We start from the raw sequence: 18,741 nt of genomic DNA, 5'->3' as shown, positions 1-18,741 counted from the left end.
CAATAGCCCATTCTAAAGAGTGATAATAAAGCTGAAAGGAATTTGTGACAAGGAAACAAAAGTGCCTTTTGTGGGTTGAAATGAAAGGAAACCTTACAAGAAAAAAAATACACCAGCCCTTTACACATAGCCTATATTCCCAAATGCCAAAGAGCTACAGACAACTATCATCACAGCCAAAGGAAGCAGAAAACTGTACACAAACAGAACAGGCCCTGCATGAGGTGGATTTAAATTTCCCCAAATGTCATCATGATTGATTCACTCGGGCAAAGTAGCTGGCACTATTGAAACAGCAGAACTTGGTGGAGAGTCACATGATTCGTCTGTCAAAAAGGAAACTCCTCTCTCTCTCTCTCTCTCTCTCTCTCTCTGTGTGTGTGTGTGTGTGTGTGTGTTAACAAACAAGCAAACAAAATTCAGATTTATCTATTTAAAAAATAGTCTGCTTAACAGAGGGCCACTTCTTGCAGCAGTTTATTCTGCACTCAGTGCTGCTTGTGTAAGTCTGTTTTGCACAATGTCCCCACTATGCTGTCCTTATCAAAATGCAATCCCATATTCCCCCCTGTATTTAGTTCAGATGGACTGTTTCGAGGAAAATAATATAAATTTAAAAAAACTCCAAAGCTTCTGCAGAAATTATAGATCCAGATTAAATGAAGGCCGTAGGCAAATGGGTTGCCATTTTGATGAGGACTAGGTTATTTGAATGCTGCAAAATGTGTTTGCTAGAGCAGCACCGAGTCCACACTAAGCATCTGTGTGGAAGCACCCAAGACCCTACTATGGCAGTAAAGGGATGGAAGGAGGAAGTATGGTCAAAAGGATTGCAACAGTGACAACTTAATCGTTAGGTAATGTACAAAGTCAGAATTTATGGAAGTGCAAGCTTAGGCTCAGAACTGGCAAAGCTATTTGCAAAAGTACTGCAACTATTTAGTATTTCTAAGCAGACTTCCTAGAGAACAAGCCCCATTGAACAGAATGGGTGTTATTTCAGAATAAAGTACATTTCCCAGTACGCTTCCGAGCACAATTCAAAGTGTTGGTGCTGACCTTTAAAGCCCTAAACGGCCTCGGCCCAGTATACCTGAAGGAGTGTCTCCACCCCCACCGTTCTGCAGGCAGCCCTGTTTAGGGAAGCTTTTAATGTTTGATGTATTACAGTATTTTAATATTTTTTGGGAAGCCGCCCAGAGTGGCAGGGTATAAATAATAATATATTATTATTATTATTATTATTATTATTATTATTATTATTATGGCACATATTGTGGTAGCTTTATCTGGAGTATTTTGGAAGAGCTAGCCATGGTAATCTGCTGCAGGAAAAACCCCATAAAGAGGCTTCTGGACACAATAACAAGTCTTGTGGCACCATAAGGAACATCTCCATCCCCACCGTTCAGCCTGGACACTGAAGCCCAGCACTGAGGGCCTTCTGAGGTTCCTTCACTGAGAAAGGTGAGGTTACAGGGAACTGGGCAGGGGGCCTTCTCAGTAGTGGCACTCTCCCTGTGGAACACCCTCCCATCAGATGTCAAAGAGATGAACAACTATATAACCTTTAGAAGACATCTGAAGGCAGCCTTGTATAAGGAAGTTCTTAATGTTTGATGTCTTACTGTGCTTAATGTTTTCAATTTGTTGGAAGCCACCCAGTGTGGCTGGGACAACCTAGTCAAATGGGAATAATAATAATAATAATAATAATAATAATAATAATAGACTAACAAATGGATCATGGAACGACTATGCACAGGCAAGAGTTTGCTTCATCAGATGACCTAACAGATCATCTTCCTATTTCAATAAATGGTTTCTTCAATAAATGGTTTCTTTTTCATATCATATTCAATAAAACAAAAACTCTTTCAATGTGTCCCTGGTATTTACGTAGCGCTCTTCAAAGTATCCGTTGCCTGCAAATGTTCCTCTAACACCCTGAACCATTTTTATTTTCAAAACACTTTTGTAGATGATGAACTTTTATATAGAGAGAAAAATCTGGGAATTCAAATGTAGGGAGTTGCATTAGGGGAAACGGTCAAATGCTTTAATGAAGGGGATATACTCTCAGTGAAAGGACAGCAAACAGCCGCCATTCAGAAGTTGCATTATTTCCCCTCCCCCTTTTTTATAATTGAAATTTATGTGCATCGCCAAACTTTGGAAGCATTGTTTTTCTTAAACGAAAACCGCTCCTTATAGCCTCATGTTTACTGAAGCTTTAAATGAGAACTGACAGCAATTCACTGGTACAAAGTGGGCTTCCTTCCCTGCCTGCCTCCTAGCTCACATCCCATTCATGTCCTAGAAATCCAGTAATCTTTTGACACTTATCTGCTAGGAGATTTGGGGGGGGGGGGAATAGGGCAGGCCAGAGATGGGGTGGAAGTTTAGGGCAGTCGGCTGTTTTGCACCCAGTACTTGTCACTGGGATCTCACCTCTGTACTGCTGATGCCTGCTTTCGTCTCTCTTAGACTGGTCCTGCACCTCTGGTGAGATCTGATCCAGCATCTGTTTGCATTCCTGCAACAGAGTGGCCATCGTTCTTTGATTATCCATGCTGCTCGCTTGGAAATTGGGTGGGGTGTGCGCGTCTTTGGGTGTATGGCGATCAATTACCGAGGAGAAGACACAAATTCTAAATGAAAAGGATCCTTTCTAGGCTGAGATACCTGGTGAACAAAAGAAGGGGAAGGATGATTAACTAAAGCATCATCAATTATCGGCAAGGCTCAAGCAGAGAGGGATAATAGGGGAAGTACATGACAGTCTCCGAGGACTTTATTAGGGAAGGGTGTGAAATTACTCTGGGGTCCATGTACCACAGCATGGAGAGAGGAGGTTGCTTTTCAATACCCCTGTAAAAAGCCCCAAACAGTGAAGTGGCCAGCCACATGAGCACACATAGAATCCATTTGCACACATGTTGGTTCCATGCAGTCAAGTGCTTTATGCTGGAACCCTCATGTTTTCAAGACCTTTTAACCTTGCTCGGCAGCAAATCACCATGATTTCTAGAAATGATAGCTGAGTTACATCACATATTCTTTCTGGAGACGGTAGGAAGCACTTTGGGAACAAGTGCTTGGATAATTGTACGCACAACATGGTGGATGGGGAGAGGCAATCCCCTGCTAACTTCCCAGTCAACAAAAAGACACCATTCAGTTTCCCCTCCTATGCTGCTGTATCGGGGCAAGACAAAAGAATTATGAAAAACAGAAAGCAGGGGAAACAGCAACCCAATGTCTAGTTCTCCCCCCAATTCTCTGGAAAGTTCTGGTGAACCTCAGGCTGCATTCACATGGCACTTTTCATGACTTTTCCCTGTTAATTTCCACATGATACTTGAGCTTTCACAGGATGTAAAAGCCTCACTTGGAACTTTAGTAGGCTAGAGTGCAAGTTTAGTGCTCAATTCCATGTTAGTTGCTTCCAGAAAGAAAATGCCTGTTTGCAAATAAAGTGGTACCTTGGGTTACATACGCTTCAGGTTACATATGCTTCAGGTTACAGACTCCGCTAACCCACAAATAGTACCTCAGGTTAAGAACTTTGCTTCAGGATGAGAACAGAAATTGCGCGGCGGCGGCATGGCAGCAGCAGGAGGCCCCAGTAGCTAAAGTGGTGCTTCAGGTTAAGAACAGTTTCAGGTTAAGAACAGACCTCTGGAACAAATGAAGTACTTAACTCGAGGCACCACTGTAAGGTGGTTTCCGTGGGTGCCTGGTGATGTAATTGGATGGTTCCCTTGTCAGAGATTCAGTACCCACTACTCACTGTGTTAAAAGGTTTGTGTGACTCAGGCCTGGCGTATGTAAACTGTGCCAGCTAACATGAAAGATGCAAACTGGCATATGTAAACTGTAGCCACTTGCTGATCAATGCGAAAGATGTATGCTATCCTGCAAAAGAATCCGAGTTCGAACAATGAAGGATCCATAAGGAAAAAAGACTCCAAAGTTGTAATGAAGGAGACATGGCGTGCATTCAGATATGGGGGACGGGGGACGGGGACGACAACTCTTCCTAATTCTATTGTTAGTGCTTCTGTTTTGTAATGTTCCTTTCACATTGTGGTACCAGTTGTGTCATGGAACTGTGTGTTTTACCAATGTACCGGCAATTCACGCTGAATTTCACACAGGTGGATGTGGTGTGACAAAACAACAAATATAACTGGACGATGCCACTACTGCCCCAAGCCTTTCGCACCTGATGCATCACCCATGAAAATGGCAAGAAGCAACTATACTTGGGTATACTGCCCCAAATTTTGTCACTTTACTGCCACAATTTTCTGGTTTAATGGGGTTGCAAATGGATTGTTTCTGGAAGAAATCAGCACAGAAATGAGCGCTAAACTTCTGCTAGATTTCTGGAAGTGGATTTGATGCCAAAATATAATGCAGAAATTAACATTGGAATATTGGAAACAGAATACTGTAAACTGCTGTGTGAATGCAGCCTCAGGCTGTAACATTGTAGAGCTTCCGCATTCTGTTTTAGAGAACTGCTTCCGGCATCAGTTAATCGTTGCAAACCAGTGAGAATCCCTATTTACGTAGGTGATCTTCACAATTTTATCAAACAACAAGGAGTGGCAGCTTGAAGGATAACAAGTTTATCGTGTCATAAGCTTTTGTGAGCAAGATGCAGGAAGTGTTTGCCTCTGGTATAGTACGTTTCATGCACCTGACAAAGTGGATTCTGACCTGCAAAAGACAGTGTTAGCCTTTAAGTTGCCCATGAGACTCTTTGTTGTTCTTGCTGCAAAAAAACAACAAAAAAAAATATATCACGCAGCATTACTCATCTGGCAACTCTTAACGTTACTTTCTTTAAAAACTGGGCGCAATATTGGAGCCATATTCACAGTATAAAATTCTGAAAAACCAATTAAAACCCCTAAGCCCCTTTCACTCTCAAGGCAAAAATAAATAAATAAATCTCATCCTCATTTTGATCTTTAGGCTATGCTACAATTCCAGAGAGACCAATGAGGAGGAAGAAACAAAGACCCAAGGAGCTCCACGTGGAGACTGCATTTATGGATTAATCCCAACAGGGAACAAATAAAGATCGTCCCAGGAGTGTCCGGTGGGGACTTAGCGCAGTCAATTGAGAAAAGCAAATCATTATTTAGGGCCAGGGCTGTTTTGACTTTCAAATAAACATTTTTAATTATTTTAAGTGCTACACTGAAACTTCCCCTTTCTCCGGGTGGAAAATTATGGTGGCCCATGAATGGAGGCGCTGGTGATTATACAAATCCTTTATTTATTTTTTTATAAAAAAAATTATTGGTTTTTCACAATTTATATAAACACAAACAATACACAATACAAACATACAAACACATAAACAAACATGTATAATTTTGAATCCTTTTTTCTTAATCCTTACTTCGCCGACTTCCCCGTACCTCCCCTTTCTGCATCCCAATTCCCGAATTTATTTCAGCAAATCCTCCCCCTTAATTTTATCTAATTTTCCCTTGTTCTTTTCTTTTACTTAATCTTTTACAGCTGTGATCCCCTGTTTTCTATAACCTTAACATTTTAGCACTCATTAATTTTACAGTATTTCTTAAGGTAAATTTTAAATTTCTTCCAATCTTCTTCCGCCGTCTCTTTCCCCTGGTCTCGGATTCTGCCAGTCATTTCAGCCAGTCCCATATAATCTATCAGATTATACAAATCTTTTAGTTGTGTAAGGAACCTTTTGCAAAGCTGAGAGGGGAGGGAGTGATGTTTAAATTACATCTGGAAGCACAAGGCTCATTACTAACATTAAAGGTTTTCTTATTTCCCTTATTGGGGTTGTGTGCGTATTCCCTTCTTCTCTAAAGTCTCCAAACAAGTAAAAGATTGGGCTCAGTGGAGAAGAATCACTTTCACAAACACCACTATATGTAAGTAATTCAAACTGATGGGATAGCTCAGTCAGTAGAGCATGAGACTCTTAATCTCAGGGTCGTGGGTTTGAGCCCCACGTTGGGCAAAATATTCCTGCATTGGACTAGATGGCCATTGGGATCTCTTCCAACTCTATGATACAATGAGGCATACAGAATTTCCCCATTCTGATTTGTCCATACTCTGGCCCTGGCTTCAATCAGGAGTAACTTCAAGAGTGATACAAGCTTGGATTCAAGAACTCTGCTTGCGGAACAAAGCTTTACTGACCCACCTGTGTAAGCACTTCAGTCCCCACCGCCTGTCATTCAGGAAGAGTTGGCGGAAACTTCTGGAATGACAGAGAATGTGGCTTTGCAGAAGCTGCCCCCACCTAACTTTTGCTGGTTTCCTCATCTCACTTGCTGCTCCTTGTGGCAAATTCTAGGTCATTCTGGAGAGTTCCCTGACTTTCATGAGGAATTCCCTTCCTCATGGCAAGGAATGCTCTAGCTCTGGTGAGATTTTGGTGCCAGGTTAAAACAGATCTTGTTCTCCTAGGCATTTGGTCATGCAAATCTAGGCAAGGCTGTGCTGAACTGTAGCTATTATCTGGGATAGTTTCCTCACCAGTGGCTAATTTTAGTGATTTAATCCTTGTTTTCCTTTCAACATGGTGTGTGTGCAGCCTTTTTGCTCTCCGCTGCCGGTCATCTAAAAAGCAAATTTAGGCTGCAATGCTATATACCTGCTTACGTTGCTAAGCTCAGCCGGACTTACTTCTGAGTAGAAAAGTATAGGACTGCAATATTAGAGCCACATTTTAAAATGATATACCAAATGTACAGCCAAGTACAAATTCTCCCCCTGCCCCTTCAGCACTTTGAAGTATGTGCTTGTCAAAGCCACTTTGAACCCATGTCGTTACGCTACACTGCACTTTGCATCCAGCCATGCTAAAGGGCCAGATTTTGCTCCCTTTGGAATTCAATAGCATGAGTCCCATGGCCCTGCAGAGGGAGAGCAGGGCTGAGCACCAAACGCCTGGCCTTTGAAAAGGTCAGATTTAAATTTTAACTTTCAAGTTAATGAGGTTTCTCTCCTTATCAAAACGAGCAGCGCTGCATTTCTTTTTTCTATACTTTCCTACAACTGTAGTTTGAAGTTAAATGTAAATCTGAGGTAAGAATATGGTATCGTAAATGATGTTGCATAATATTACAGCAATATACGATTTGAAATGTTGGAACACACCACACAACACATACAGTTTGTGGGGAAGATGCGAGTTTTAAAAACAGATTTATTGTACTGTGGGTTGTAGGTGAGCCAGGGAGGTCTAGATGATATTAACTGGATTATCAGCATTCATTTTTCTACACATTTATACCTGATGAGCTTATCTCTTTGTTTGTTTGTTACTTGGTTGCAGGATTTCCTTAAATAAACCACAAGCTCTTTGAACACACTGGTGTAAATACCATCCCAAGCAGAAAACTAAATCTTTTCTTTCACAAATAGGCCAGCACTTCTCTCCACTGGCATATGTTGAAACCACAGCAAGAAATTGGTGGGATATTTCATTTGTAATGTGCTGAATGAGAGATGAAGCACGGCTATTTGCTTGAGGCTCTGTTACCATCTTACTCGTTTGCTGGTTTCGAGTTTAAACGCTTTTTCTTTTTGTAAAGCCTCGTATACCGAATGGCACCGGCTGTATTAAAATAAGGAAAACCCTGACTCAGGGACAGCCTTTCCTAAGGCAAGCTCTCTTGTTAATATGCACCCACATGAAAGGGTTTCTTTTCTCCTATAGAACTACAGTGTGCGTGTGTGTAAATTGCAAGGGGCTCATTGGCATAAATCTCGGCTGCGACCTCTGAGGTAAACGGGATTTACATTACTTTCTGACAAGAATTAAATGAAGGCCTTGTGGATGTATGAACAGCCTTCTAGACTGCAACAGATGGGCATGAATGTGCTCCCTAGGCAAACTATCAGTGACATCTGTGTCCTCCAAATTCTGGTGGTCTCAGCCAATTAACAGGCAAAATGGGGGAAACGGGGAGGGGGCGAGGAGGGCTGGTTCCTGCACAGTCTACCCTGCCCCCTTCCCTCAGCAGAAGCAGAAGTGCTTGTGTTTAGAAATGAGATCAAGAGTAGCCTGGAGCAGAGAGGAGATTGTATTTTTTTTTTTTAAAAAAAAGAAACTATAGAGATTAAGCTTTACGAGATGGACTTGGGTTATATTAGATATTAGGGAAGAACTGTATACCTGGTAGACCTTTACAAAGCAGGCTACCCCTTTTCTGTTGCTGTCATTTATGCCCCTCCCCCCAAAAAACTCGTTATCACTGAGGCTAATTAGAATCACAGAATTTTAGAGCTGAAAGGGACCCAGTGGGCATCTAGTCTAACCCCTGCAAGGCAGAAATCACAGTTAAAGAATCCCTGAGAGATGGATAGCCAACCTGTTTAAAATTCTCCAATGAGGGAAAGTCCACCACCTTCTGAGGTAGTCTATTCCACTTCCAAACACTGCCATTATTATTATTATCATCATCATCCCACCCTTTTCCCTTACAGGGACTCAGTTCTTATTGTCACAAAGTTCTTCCTAATGTTTAGTCGGAATCTCCTTTTTTGTCATTTGAATCCATTTGTTTGGGTCCTACCCTCTGCAGCAGCAGAAAACAAGCTGGCTCCATCTTCTATGTCTCTCTCTCTCTCAAACACACACACACACACACACACACACACACACACACGTATAAATACTATGTCTAAAGCTGTTCCTACTATTCTCTATGACAGGGGTGGAAAACCCTCAGGCCTGAGGGATTAAGTGGATTATGCAGTTAATTATATGATGGTCTGTTTGGGACTCTGCACAATAACATTGTTTTTAAAGCATGCACACACAAAAGACAGCTGAGTACCATTTTATCCATATCAGCAGACTGCGGGTGTGGGACACTGATTGGTATAAGGCCACCTATAGAGTAAGTTGTTGTTGTTGTTGTTGTTGTTGTTGTTAATTATTAAATTTGTATACTGCCCTGCATCCGTAGATCTCAGGACTGTTCCTTACATAAAAGTACAAGATAAAAGCACACAAAATACACAATAAAAAGAAAAACCCTCTCCCCACACATTTAATAGGGTATTAGATGTAATCAGCCAAAGGCCTGGTTGAAGAGGAACGTTTTTGCCTGGCATCTAAAGATGTACGTATGATGAAGGCGAGTTCATGGCAGAGGAGAGACTCAAAAGCCTTCTGGATTAAAAACTCACAGCACAATCCCATGCATTTTTAACTTGGATTTAAGAACTGCTGTATTAAGTGGGGCTTACTCCCAGAAAAATGTTCATAGGATTGTAGCCCCAGTCTCCTAGCAACTAGGTTTCACAACTAGGTTTCGAAAAACATAATGTTCAAAGCAGCCTATAACTATTGGGTCATAATGCTTCCCTCTACAGGAAACCTGCCTATAGTGATTCAGACCCATTGGTTCATGCAGTACTGTCAGTTCTGACCAGCAGTGGCTTTCCAAGGTTTCAGACAAAAGTCTTTCCCATCTTACCTGGAGATTCCAGGGACAGAACCTGGGACCTTTTTGCATTAAAAACATGTGCTCTGCCACTGAGCTACATCTTTTCCTTGAAACAATATTTCCTTACAATATGATTTGTTCACATTTGCTATTCATTTGGGATACTAGTACACTAAAAAGCAAAACTTAATTATATTTTGTTTCTTAGGAACGTAAGAAGAGTTTGCCAGTGGATCTGAGTGCAGCAGCACCAGTTTTCAGCAACTGGTATTCAGAGGCATGTTTCCTCTGACTTCTTTATAGCTGGGAGTTTATGTTACAGGACATTCAGTTTACTCCAGCTGACATAAGGACTGGTGTTTTATTTTCCCCCTTCCTGTGAGTTAGCTGTTATAACAGAAAGCAAACTAAGGCTGAGAGCTAATTCATACCCCACTTTGACTAAATACAGCACTCTGTCCACTGGGCTATACAGTATTAGTCCTCAAAGTTTTATCTCAGTGAATTTGGCCTCACTGAGGGGCAGTATTTCAATATGGGTAGGAAAATGAGAGTACCCCTAAAAATTTTTTTTAGAAAAAAGCACCGTGTGTGAGGATTCACGCGAGAAGCCCTATTCGTATCAGACTGACTATTTAAAGTGAGGAACTTTGTGAGCGTTATGTGGCTTACAGCTCAGAAGTCGAGATGCAGCTAGTTTTGCAAAGGAACTGAAAACACGCTACCAGTACAGTGTGCAGTGAAACATTTGCTATTCATGCTTGAGGCTAGAACACTAAAATGCAAAAGTGTTTCTTTCCCCCTGAGAGGTCATGGCAAGTTTTGCCCATTTGCCCATGAAGAATGAAAGTGTTCTATAGGCTTTGACAAGTCCTAAGAAAGGTTTAGAGCAGAAAGTTCCTCTAGTTCATTTCGAAAGCGTGAGCTCACATTACTTGCTAGCATTTCAGCTCCCTCAGCCCAATAGCTTAGGATTTGGGCGGCTGGTTGGTTGGTGAGGGGGGGGGGAGGCGGTGGTTATTGCAGTTTTGAAGGGTTTGTCTCTGTAGACATGGAGAGCTGATGATACATATTCATGAATGAGAAGTCTTCCCAGACCCTGTTAACGTTGACAAAGACTACGCTGTTTCACACAGCAAGTGGACGGGAGTTGCGGGTGACGACGGCTGCAGGAAAAGATTAACTCAAAAAACAACCTTATTCCTTGCATCACTTGGCCTTGCCTTCCTAATGATTTCCACAATTGTTGCTTTGGGACAAGACTGTCATTCAGAGATGGCTCCTTCTAGCCATATTCAGATAACAACAATTTCCTTAACTTCTGTTTTATTGGCCACCACCAAGTAAGATCAGAACAGAAAGGAAGCAGTTTCACTGATTCACAGGCTGGAGTTTGGTCACTTCAAAGGTAACTTTGATCTAGAAATATGTGGTGTACCAAATTCATTATGTCTTTTTAATGAGCTTTTCAAATTTATTGCTCTTAATGTCGATTCCCTTTTCCACATGCAGCCATGTCTTGTGAGATGGTCGTATTTAGAGAGAAACAGTCCAAACTTGTACTTTTAAGGTCATTACTAGGGGAAACAACAGGTGCTTTTGTTCTCTAAGTTATGACTCCCTTAAGATTCTGCCTTTGGCCACGTATTTCTTTTACTTTGTAAAATCCCCCTGCCCTACTGGAAGTGCATATGGAGGGTGGGCAGAATGTGGGACTAATGAATAGAAGAATTCATTGATAGAAACCTAACGAGAAAAGTGGGTGCTTTCAGATATGCCACCCAAGCCTACATTTGTCCCAGGCAACAACCAGGTTTCAGCATGGCTTCAGAGCACTGGCATATGTAGAGTGGAGCTAGAAATATAGGCCACATTTGCATTTAGTATGCAACATCTAGAATAATCTGGACATTTCTTTGGTGGCCCACACAACCCTGTCTTGCCACCAAGGGCCATTCTCCTGGAGGGTGATCACTTGGGGATGAGGGAACAAGCCATGCTAGGTTTGGCCTGGGACCCAAATGCTGCTCAGAATTGACCATGGGTTGTGCATGGGTTACAGTTAAGAAGAAATCATGGTAACAGTAATTAAGAACAGTAAAAACAGAGTGGTGGAAAAAAATGCTTTAAATAGTTCTAAGCTCATTATTATTGGATTTTAACATGGTGCTATGGCAATTGTTCAATCAGTGTAAGCATTCCAGCTAGCCAGACAGAACCACCAACCCTCTCCTCTCCTGCATTCTGTTCTAGAATGCCCCCCAATCTAGAACAGGGGCGTCCTAGGCATGCAGGAGAGGAGGGGAGCCCTCCTATGCTAGGAGAAGCTCTTCTGCAGTTTTCTGCTAGCCAGATTTGTTGCTTTGGTCTAATTATTTAGTTGTGTAAATAATTTTATTTTATTCTGGGATCTCTTGATGAAAGATGGTATATAAATAACAATAACAATAGTTGAATCCCACCCATTATGAGCATTAGATCACCATCAATACCATTATAATTTTAGCACTGCATTTAGTCCTGTCCATTCATCTGAAGAACCCTTGTTTCTCTATTTCTTTGTCATGTTGCACCAGGGGTGGAAAACTGGTGGTCCTCCAGATATTGCTGGACTACAACTCCCATCATCCTTGACCATTGTCCATGCTGGTTGGGGCTGATGGGAGCTCGAGTCCATCAACCTCTGGAAGGCCACAGGTTCTCCAGCCAATTTAAATTATAGCATGCTTTCCAGGAATGTAAAAATAAAAGCAAAAATAGCTTTTCATGGTGAATCAATTTGTCTTAGGGTGCCTGTTAGTTACTTTAACTAAACCATATACAAAATGGGGGGGAGGGGAGCAAAGCACCACTGAATTTAGCTTGACTTAATATGCTGCTGGCGGTGGAGAAACTATAAATTACCTCAGAGGGTTTACTGTGGTAAAATCATGCTCTCCCTCCCACCCACCCCTGCCCATCTGATTAACATGAAGATAAAGAAATTTGTCTCTCAGAGTGGACTATCAAGGCGCTAAGCTCAGTTTCGAGGGTTTATGTTATCATGCAATGTTTGCTGTAGACATTTCCATTTCATTAGCATATTCTGCTTTACATGAAACCCAGCGATGAATACTCCTCCTGATCTGAAGCTAATCCTCTTTAAAGAGCTACAGGCTATATTACATGTGGCCCAGCCACAGCTATGCCATAGCTGAATTGCTTTGAAGCCTATTGAACAGTGTTCTCTTGTGAGACCATGTGCAGGCCTATAAACCAATGCCCCTTCTGTGTTGTGAAAGCCCACTGTTTTTTCATGAGGAAAGGTTTTTATAAGAGGACAGAAACTACCCCACCCCTCCAAGCAAGGTCACACCACTCATGAGAGAAAGATGATGCTACACTTCCTATATTGTTTCTAACCACCAACTCATAAACTGCACCAAACAAGATTCGAGTAAATGTTGCGTATTGCATTTAGCATTTACATTTTTTGGAAAGCAATAATTGAAGGGGAATAGATTGTTTAACATCACACTGGTTGAAAATTCGTAACATGCAAAAATAAAAGTCATCTTCTGCTGTATACAGAATACAGCTTTTGATGGGTAGCATCCTCTATTTTAGCAGTGACCTTAATTCATGGAGTACCAATCCTTATATAGACAAAATAGCTTTGGAAGACTCAAAAAGGCTTGCAAAAATATAATAAAAGTTAGTGGGGAGGGGAAACAAAAAGGTTAGGGGACCACTCCCCACAAAAAAACTGAATGAGGACTGAGGTTAAATAATCACAGAATAGAAAATAAGATGAAGAGAAAATGGAATGGAGGCTTCCCCAAAAGGCAATAACTGGCTGGCTGGCATCCTGAACAACACTCCATTCCACAGTGTAACCTTTTCGTTGGTGGACACACTTGTACACTAATACTTCACAGATTAAAGTGGGTACAAAATAAAAGGGTGTAATTAAACTGAGTGAATATTAAGGAATCCAAGACTTATAAATGATGCTTTTGTTGAAACAAACAAACAAACAAAAATAAAATGGTAGCTTTTCAAGCTGTGCAATGTGAAAATCCTCTTTGGGCTGAATCATGTGGCATTTTTAGCTACTCATGTCCATAAAGACAGACTTTTGTGTTTTTTTAAAAAAACACCTTATAATAAACAAGACTTAGGAATACTTCAAGCCACATAAATACACTTTCCAAAGATTTCCCAGAATCAGCTTTGTAAATAAGTTCACAAAAGTTACTAGCCTGCAAACAACCAAATAACCCCTCCTCCCCACTGCGGGTCTGATATAAGATTAGTAGCCTGGGGTTCCATGCTGACTGCAGAGGAAATGAAGCCCTGTGCTTCACAACTAGCACAGAAATGCAGGATGCTAGGCTTTAAGCAGGTTAGTTAAAAATGGGCTGGTGGAGGAGGGATGGACCAACCCAAGGTTTCCCAAACTTGGCTCACCAGCTGTTTTTGGACTACAATTCCCATCATCCCTGTCCACTGGCCTTGCTAGCTAGGGATGATGGGAGTCGTAGTCCAAAAACAGCTAGAGACCCAAGTTTGGGGAACCATGGATGAACCTAACCCTTTCCCATCTGCTCAGTGAGTTAAGTGGACTAAAGGACTGACTCTTTAAAATGCTGATGCCAATGTCCTGTAAGAAGGTACAGTGCAATCAGGAATGTGGGGACACCTATTCTGAATTTCAGTCTGCCTCTATTCAACCAGCATATTGGCTATTATTAAAGTCCTTTACAAACAAACCAACAAACCCACATGCACTCAACACGAAATCGTGTAGCGTGGTACTGGTAATTAGATGTGTGAGTGTGCCAAACCATTGCACTGGGGTATAAAGGGAATCAATCTACCGGAGGTCTCTCCAGATGAGATGCGCTGCTGAAGGACATGACTGTGACAACCACCGTGTGTTGTTTATGACTCATCTCATGATACGGTTATTAGCCTTTGTAGTCCTCATGAGCAGCTGTGGCCATTAAAGAGCTTCTGGCACTCTGCTGGGAAAAGGATGTTCGGGTGAAGAGCCCTCTTGAATTCTCCCTAGACTTTTCAGTTGGCTCTGGCTTTTACTCTTTCTGAACCCTTTTTCTACAGTAGAGTGGAGTGTTGTTGCTATGCGTTCACCACTACTTTAGGGCTGCGCTTGCCAACATTTTTGGCACAAAAATACCGTTTGGAAAGGGCCTGCAATATTCCCTCACCCGAAAACTCAAGAATGTTTGCTTTAGTTCTTTCCAGCCTTTGGGTTCTTCTTCTCGGCTGCTCCTTCTGCAGAACTTTTTGAAGGCTTTGCCTCTCTCACTACGTGAATCCACCTGGTCAAGGAAAAAAAGGGTCTTTTTGAGGAGCAAGGGCTTTCATACAAAGCACCACCCAATTCCTCCCCCCCCCCAGTTGCTATTTATTGCTAAAGGAGGCCTAACTCCCAATGCAGAGAGCCACTTCTGCGCAATGACCCACCAGACACTTTTGGGAAATCCATGCAGGGCATGTAGGCAAAAGCTCTCAAACTAATACTGAGGAGCAACAACAGCTTGATGGATTCATTCCTGAGAGCTTCTGAAGGCAAATCTCTTGCGTTGAAGCCCTGCTCTGTCTTCACGACCACTCTGATTATCTTATTTCTGTTCCTTCACTCTCATTGCAAAAGGAACTGCATCTCTCAACAAGATACAATTCCCAAGGACGGTTATACTGATTTCACAGAACAAACAATGCAGCCAGCTACAAAACTGGGGAAGCTCAGTTGGTAGAGACTCTTAATCTCAGGGCCATGGATTGAAGCCCCATGTTTGGCAAAAGATTCCTGCATTGTAGAGTTGGACTAGATCACCCTTGCAGTACTTTCCAACTCTACAATTCTACAAAAACTGATGGCCTATGGGGATTTGTTGACAAGTAGAGCTAGCAGAGGGACCTCTTGGGGTGTCCATCACAGCTTTCCTCCTAGCCATACGGCAGCAAATATCCAGCAAAACCAGCACTGAATGGTTGTAAGTCTGTGATGGAGCAGAGCATTTATGCAAAGAAGATGCCAGCTTTAATCTCTGGCATCTCCACACAGGGCTGAAGAAGACCCCTGTCAAAAACCCTGGAGAGCCGCTGGCCACTACCAGTTAATGAATACAATATTGAGCTAGATGGACCAATAGTTTAACTTGATATAAGGCAGCTCCTTATGTTCCTATGAGGTTCTGGACCCTGTTGTTATTTACAGTTTTACTGTTTATATGTTGCATTTTTGTTTTAATGATACTGTTTACATAGCCCACCACTTGAAGATGTTTCAAATATTAAGCGATTTATAAAGATTTTTAGCAAGCAAGCAAGCAAGCAAACAAACAAACAAACAAACAAATAAACAAAAGCTTCTAGGTTACTTTTCAATTATTAGAGGCAACAGTGTGCTAAAAGTGGCAGACGCAGGTCTGAACTTAATCCAAGAAATGAAATAAAATAACACTTTGGGTACAGGATTCATGGCATCACATTCACCAAGGTTTGGTCCTGGCTATAGACCGTGGTTAAAGAGAAAGCAATGACTATGATGACTTTTGCTTAGCTGATGTGCTGTACTGACTTGAAACGACTGGGGAAGAGTTAAGTGGGTGTGAGCTCCTTTCCAGCAGGTGCCTAAAGTTTTCACACAAAGCTTGCACTCCTACGCACACTCCTATAAGCCCAACTGAACTTATTTCAAACACAGCGACCTAGGCTTCAGTAAATCACTTTTTAAAACAACATGCAACTAAAATGCTTTTCAATACAGTGGTACCTCAGGTTAAGTACTTAATTCATTCCGGAGGTCCATTCTTAACCTGAAACTGTTCTTAACCTGAAGCACCACTTTAGCTAATGGGGCCTCCAGCTGCCGCTGCACCACCGCTGCATGATTTGTGTTCTCATTCTGAAGCAAAGTTCTTAACCTGAAGCACTATTTCTGGGTTAGCGGAGTCAGTAACCTGAAGCGTATGTAACCCAAGGTACCACTGTACATATAATTAATATGGAACTGTTGACTAGTTCTCCAGCTTAGCTCACAATAAGATCAACCCCCCCCCCCACAAAATTTAATATAAATACAGTGGTACCTCGGGTTAAGTACTTAATTCATCCTGGAGGTCTGTTCTTAACCTGAAACTGTTCTTAACCTGAAGCACCACTTTAGCTAATGGGGCCTCCCGCTGTTGCTGCACCGCCGCTGCGCGATTTCTGTTCTCAACCTGAAGAAAAGTTCTTAACCCGAGGTAATATTTCTGATTTAGCAGAGTCTGTAACCTGAAGCATATGTAACCTGAAGCATCTGTAACCCAAGGTACCACTGTATTTCTGTTTCATGAGATCTGCTGACCTGGAATCAGAATTTCACTCTTTCCTATATAATTTCTTTTCTATTTCTCATTGATTTTTAATCACTGATGTGATGATTTTAGATTATTATCCTTGATCCCTTGCTAAAGCTTTCCTTCCACATCTCACATTATTCTGCATTGTTTCCAACAGAACACCTCGCTTGTCACTCATTCTTCACTTTTTCTCTCTCCTGGGTATAATTCCTCAATTGTCGTACTTTCTGATTCTCAAAAACAATTACAGCCACAATCTCACTGTTGGGTTTGCTGGAGAATGAAGAAGAGGAAGCTTGTATTGCATCTGCCGTTGCTGCCTCTGCACCTGCTCTCTGGGTGAACAGAGGATTTAGTCTCCATGGTTGTCAGTCCAGAACTTTCAACCCTGATCTTGTCAAAACAGATGCACGCGAGGACTTGTGTCGAGCTTGGTGAGATTACTCTTGTGTACAAAAGCAGTCACGTGCAGAAATCCTGGCAGAATCAGTTTCTTATTAAGGAAGGACTGAGTCCTTCAGAAGAACAAGCAAACAAAGCATGGATGGACAAAGCATCGATGGTGAGTATGTCTGAGGCAACATTGCCATCTAGAGACTGGGAAGCAATTACACTGGAATAGACTTTCTTGAAGACCTATGGAGAGTTTGTCTAAACTAAAGAGTGATAGGATGGATCTTTGAAAAGAAAATAGTGTCTTTTTATTATTTGGAGGTGGATATATATCTGCCCGTTAGAGAAAACAAGACTTCCCAGCTCAAATTTTTATATGCTTCTTTCAGTTTAACTATAGTTTCCATACTTGGTAAATTGAAACATGTGATCAGCTTCCACTCTTCAGATTCCCCCATTTCCTCTTAAACCTTGTTCTTCCTTTCACTTCCAATATTTTGCTTGTGAGCAGTACATGTGCATTTCAAACATATGCAGATTTTAAATGGATTTTCTGGAAATCAGTGGAGAACATTCCAGACAAAATTAATCATTTTTCAAGCACATTAAATGTAACAGGACATATTTATAAGTATTGATTCCATTCCAAAGAATCAAACTGCTGTAAAAGTGATTAATTTTGGCTGTATTGTGGCAAATATTTATTTCAAACACTGTATGATAAAAACATCTTTCCAGTATATTTATTGCCTAAACCTTTCCATTCACCTATTCCTTTTTCACGGAACTTATCTGTTCAAAAAATTCAGGAGTGCTGGATTCCTGTAAACCACACAGTGCTGAGCCCTGGGCATGTGACAATTTCTTCCTTCTAATCCTGGTTTCAGACAAACTAATGTTTACTGCTTTGTCCAGACTGGTAAACTATGGCTTGCACCTGCTGAATCCAGTTTGTAGAGCAAGTGCAAAAATAGTTTGGTGTCTGGAACATAACAACAACAACAACAACAGCTACAACAACAACAACAACAACAACAACACTACTACTACTACTAAAACAATACTACTACTACTACTAAAACAACAATACTTTTATTATTTATACCCCACTCATCTGGCTGGGTTTTCCCAGCCACTCTGGGCAGCTTCCAGCACATAATTATATGATGGATGTTTGATTGTTGTTACTTAATAATTGTAATAGTTTTATGTGTATATACTGAGAGTTGCTCTGAGGTTTATGCAAAGTTTATAAATGAAAAGTGATATTTAAGTTTTAAAAATAATTGAATAGGTTCCATCCCAAACTCCCTGGCTCCACGACGTTTCTCCATCCCAGAAAATGGGAGAGCAAATTCCAGTCAGGCAAAGGCACATGAGAAGTGGGGGGAACAGGACCAAAGAGGGGTGTGGCCTGGAGAGAGGGAGTAGGCTGGGGAGAGTCCTGAGGACCAGGTAGAGAGAACTGGAGGGCCGTAGGTGGCCCTCAGGGCTGAGGTTTCCAGTTCCTGGTCTACACTGCACAGCAA

The 18,741-nt window shown here is 41.6% G+C and overlaps 1 protein-coding gene across 4 annotated transcripts in view; it reads right to left on the bottom strand.

Moving 5' to 3' along the window:
* Nucleotides 1–18,741, bottom strand: part of ALPK1 (alpha kinase 1) — a 55,003-nt gene that overhangs the window by 33,116 nt on the left and 3,146 nt on the right. For 2 of the 4 annotated variants that reach the window (XR_014223145.1, XM_082236900.1), the window contains one exon: nt 2,452–2,685. Coding sequence is in view for 3 of the 4 variants with exons in the window: in XM_082236900.1 (XP_082093026.1) it covers nt 2,452–2,572 (121 nt within the window). In the remaining variant the exon portion in view is untranslated. Of the gene's footprint in view, nt 1–2,451; nt 2,686–8,849; nt 8,908–14,323; nt 14,468–18,741 lie in introns of those variants that run through there. The other 2 variants (XM_082236899.1, XM_082236901.1) reach the window with 2 other exon arrangements.

This window comes from Podarcis vaucheri (genome assembly GCF_965113315.1).
Source record: "Podarcis vaucheri genome assembly, chromosome: 9".
In the NCBI taxonomy this organism is placed as follows: Eukaryota; Metazoa; Chordata; class Lepidosauria; order Squamata; family Lacertidae; genus Podarcis; species Podarcis vaucheri.
Note: the sequence above shows the minus strand (reverse complement) of the source record. Positions and strands in the feature narration are given on the sequence as shown.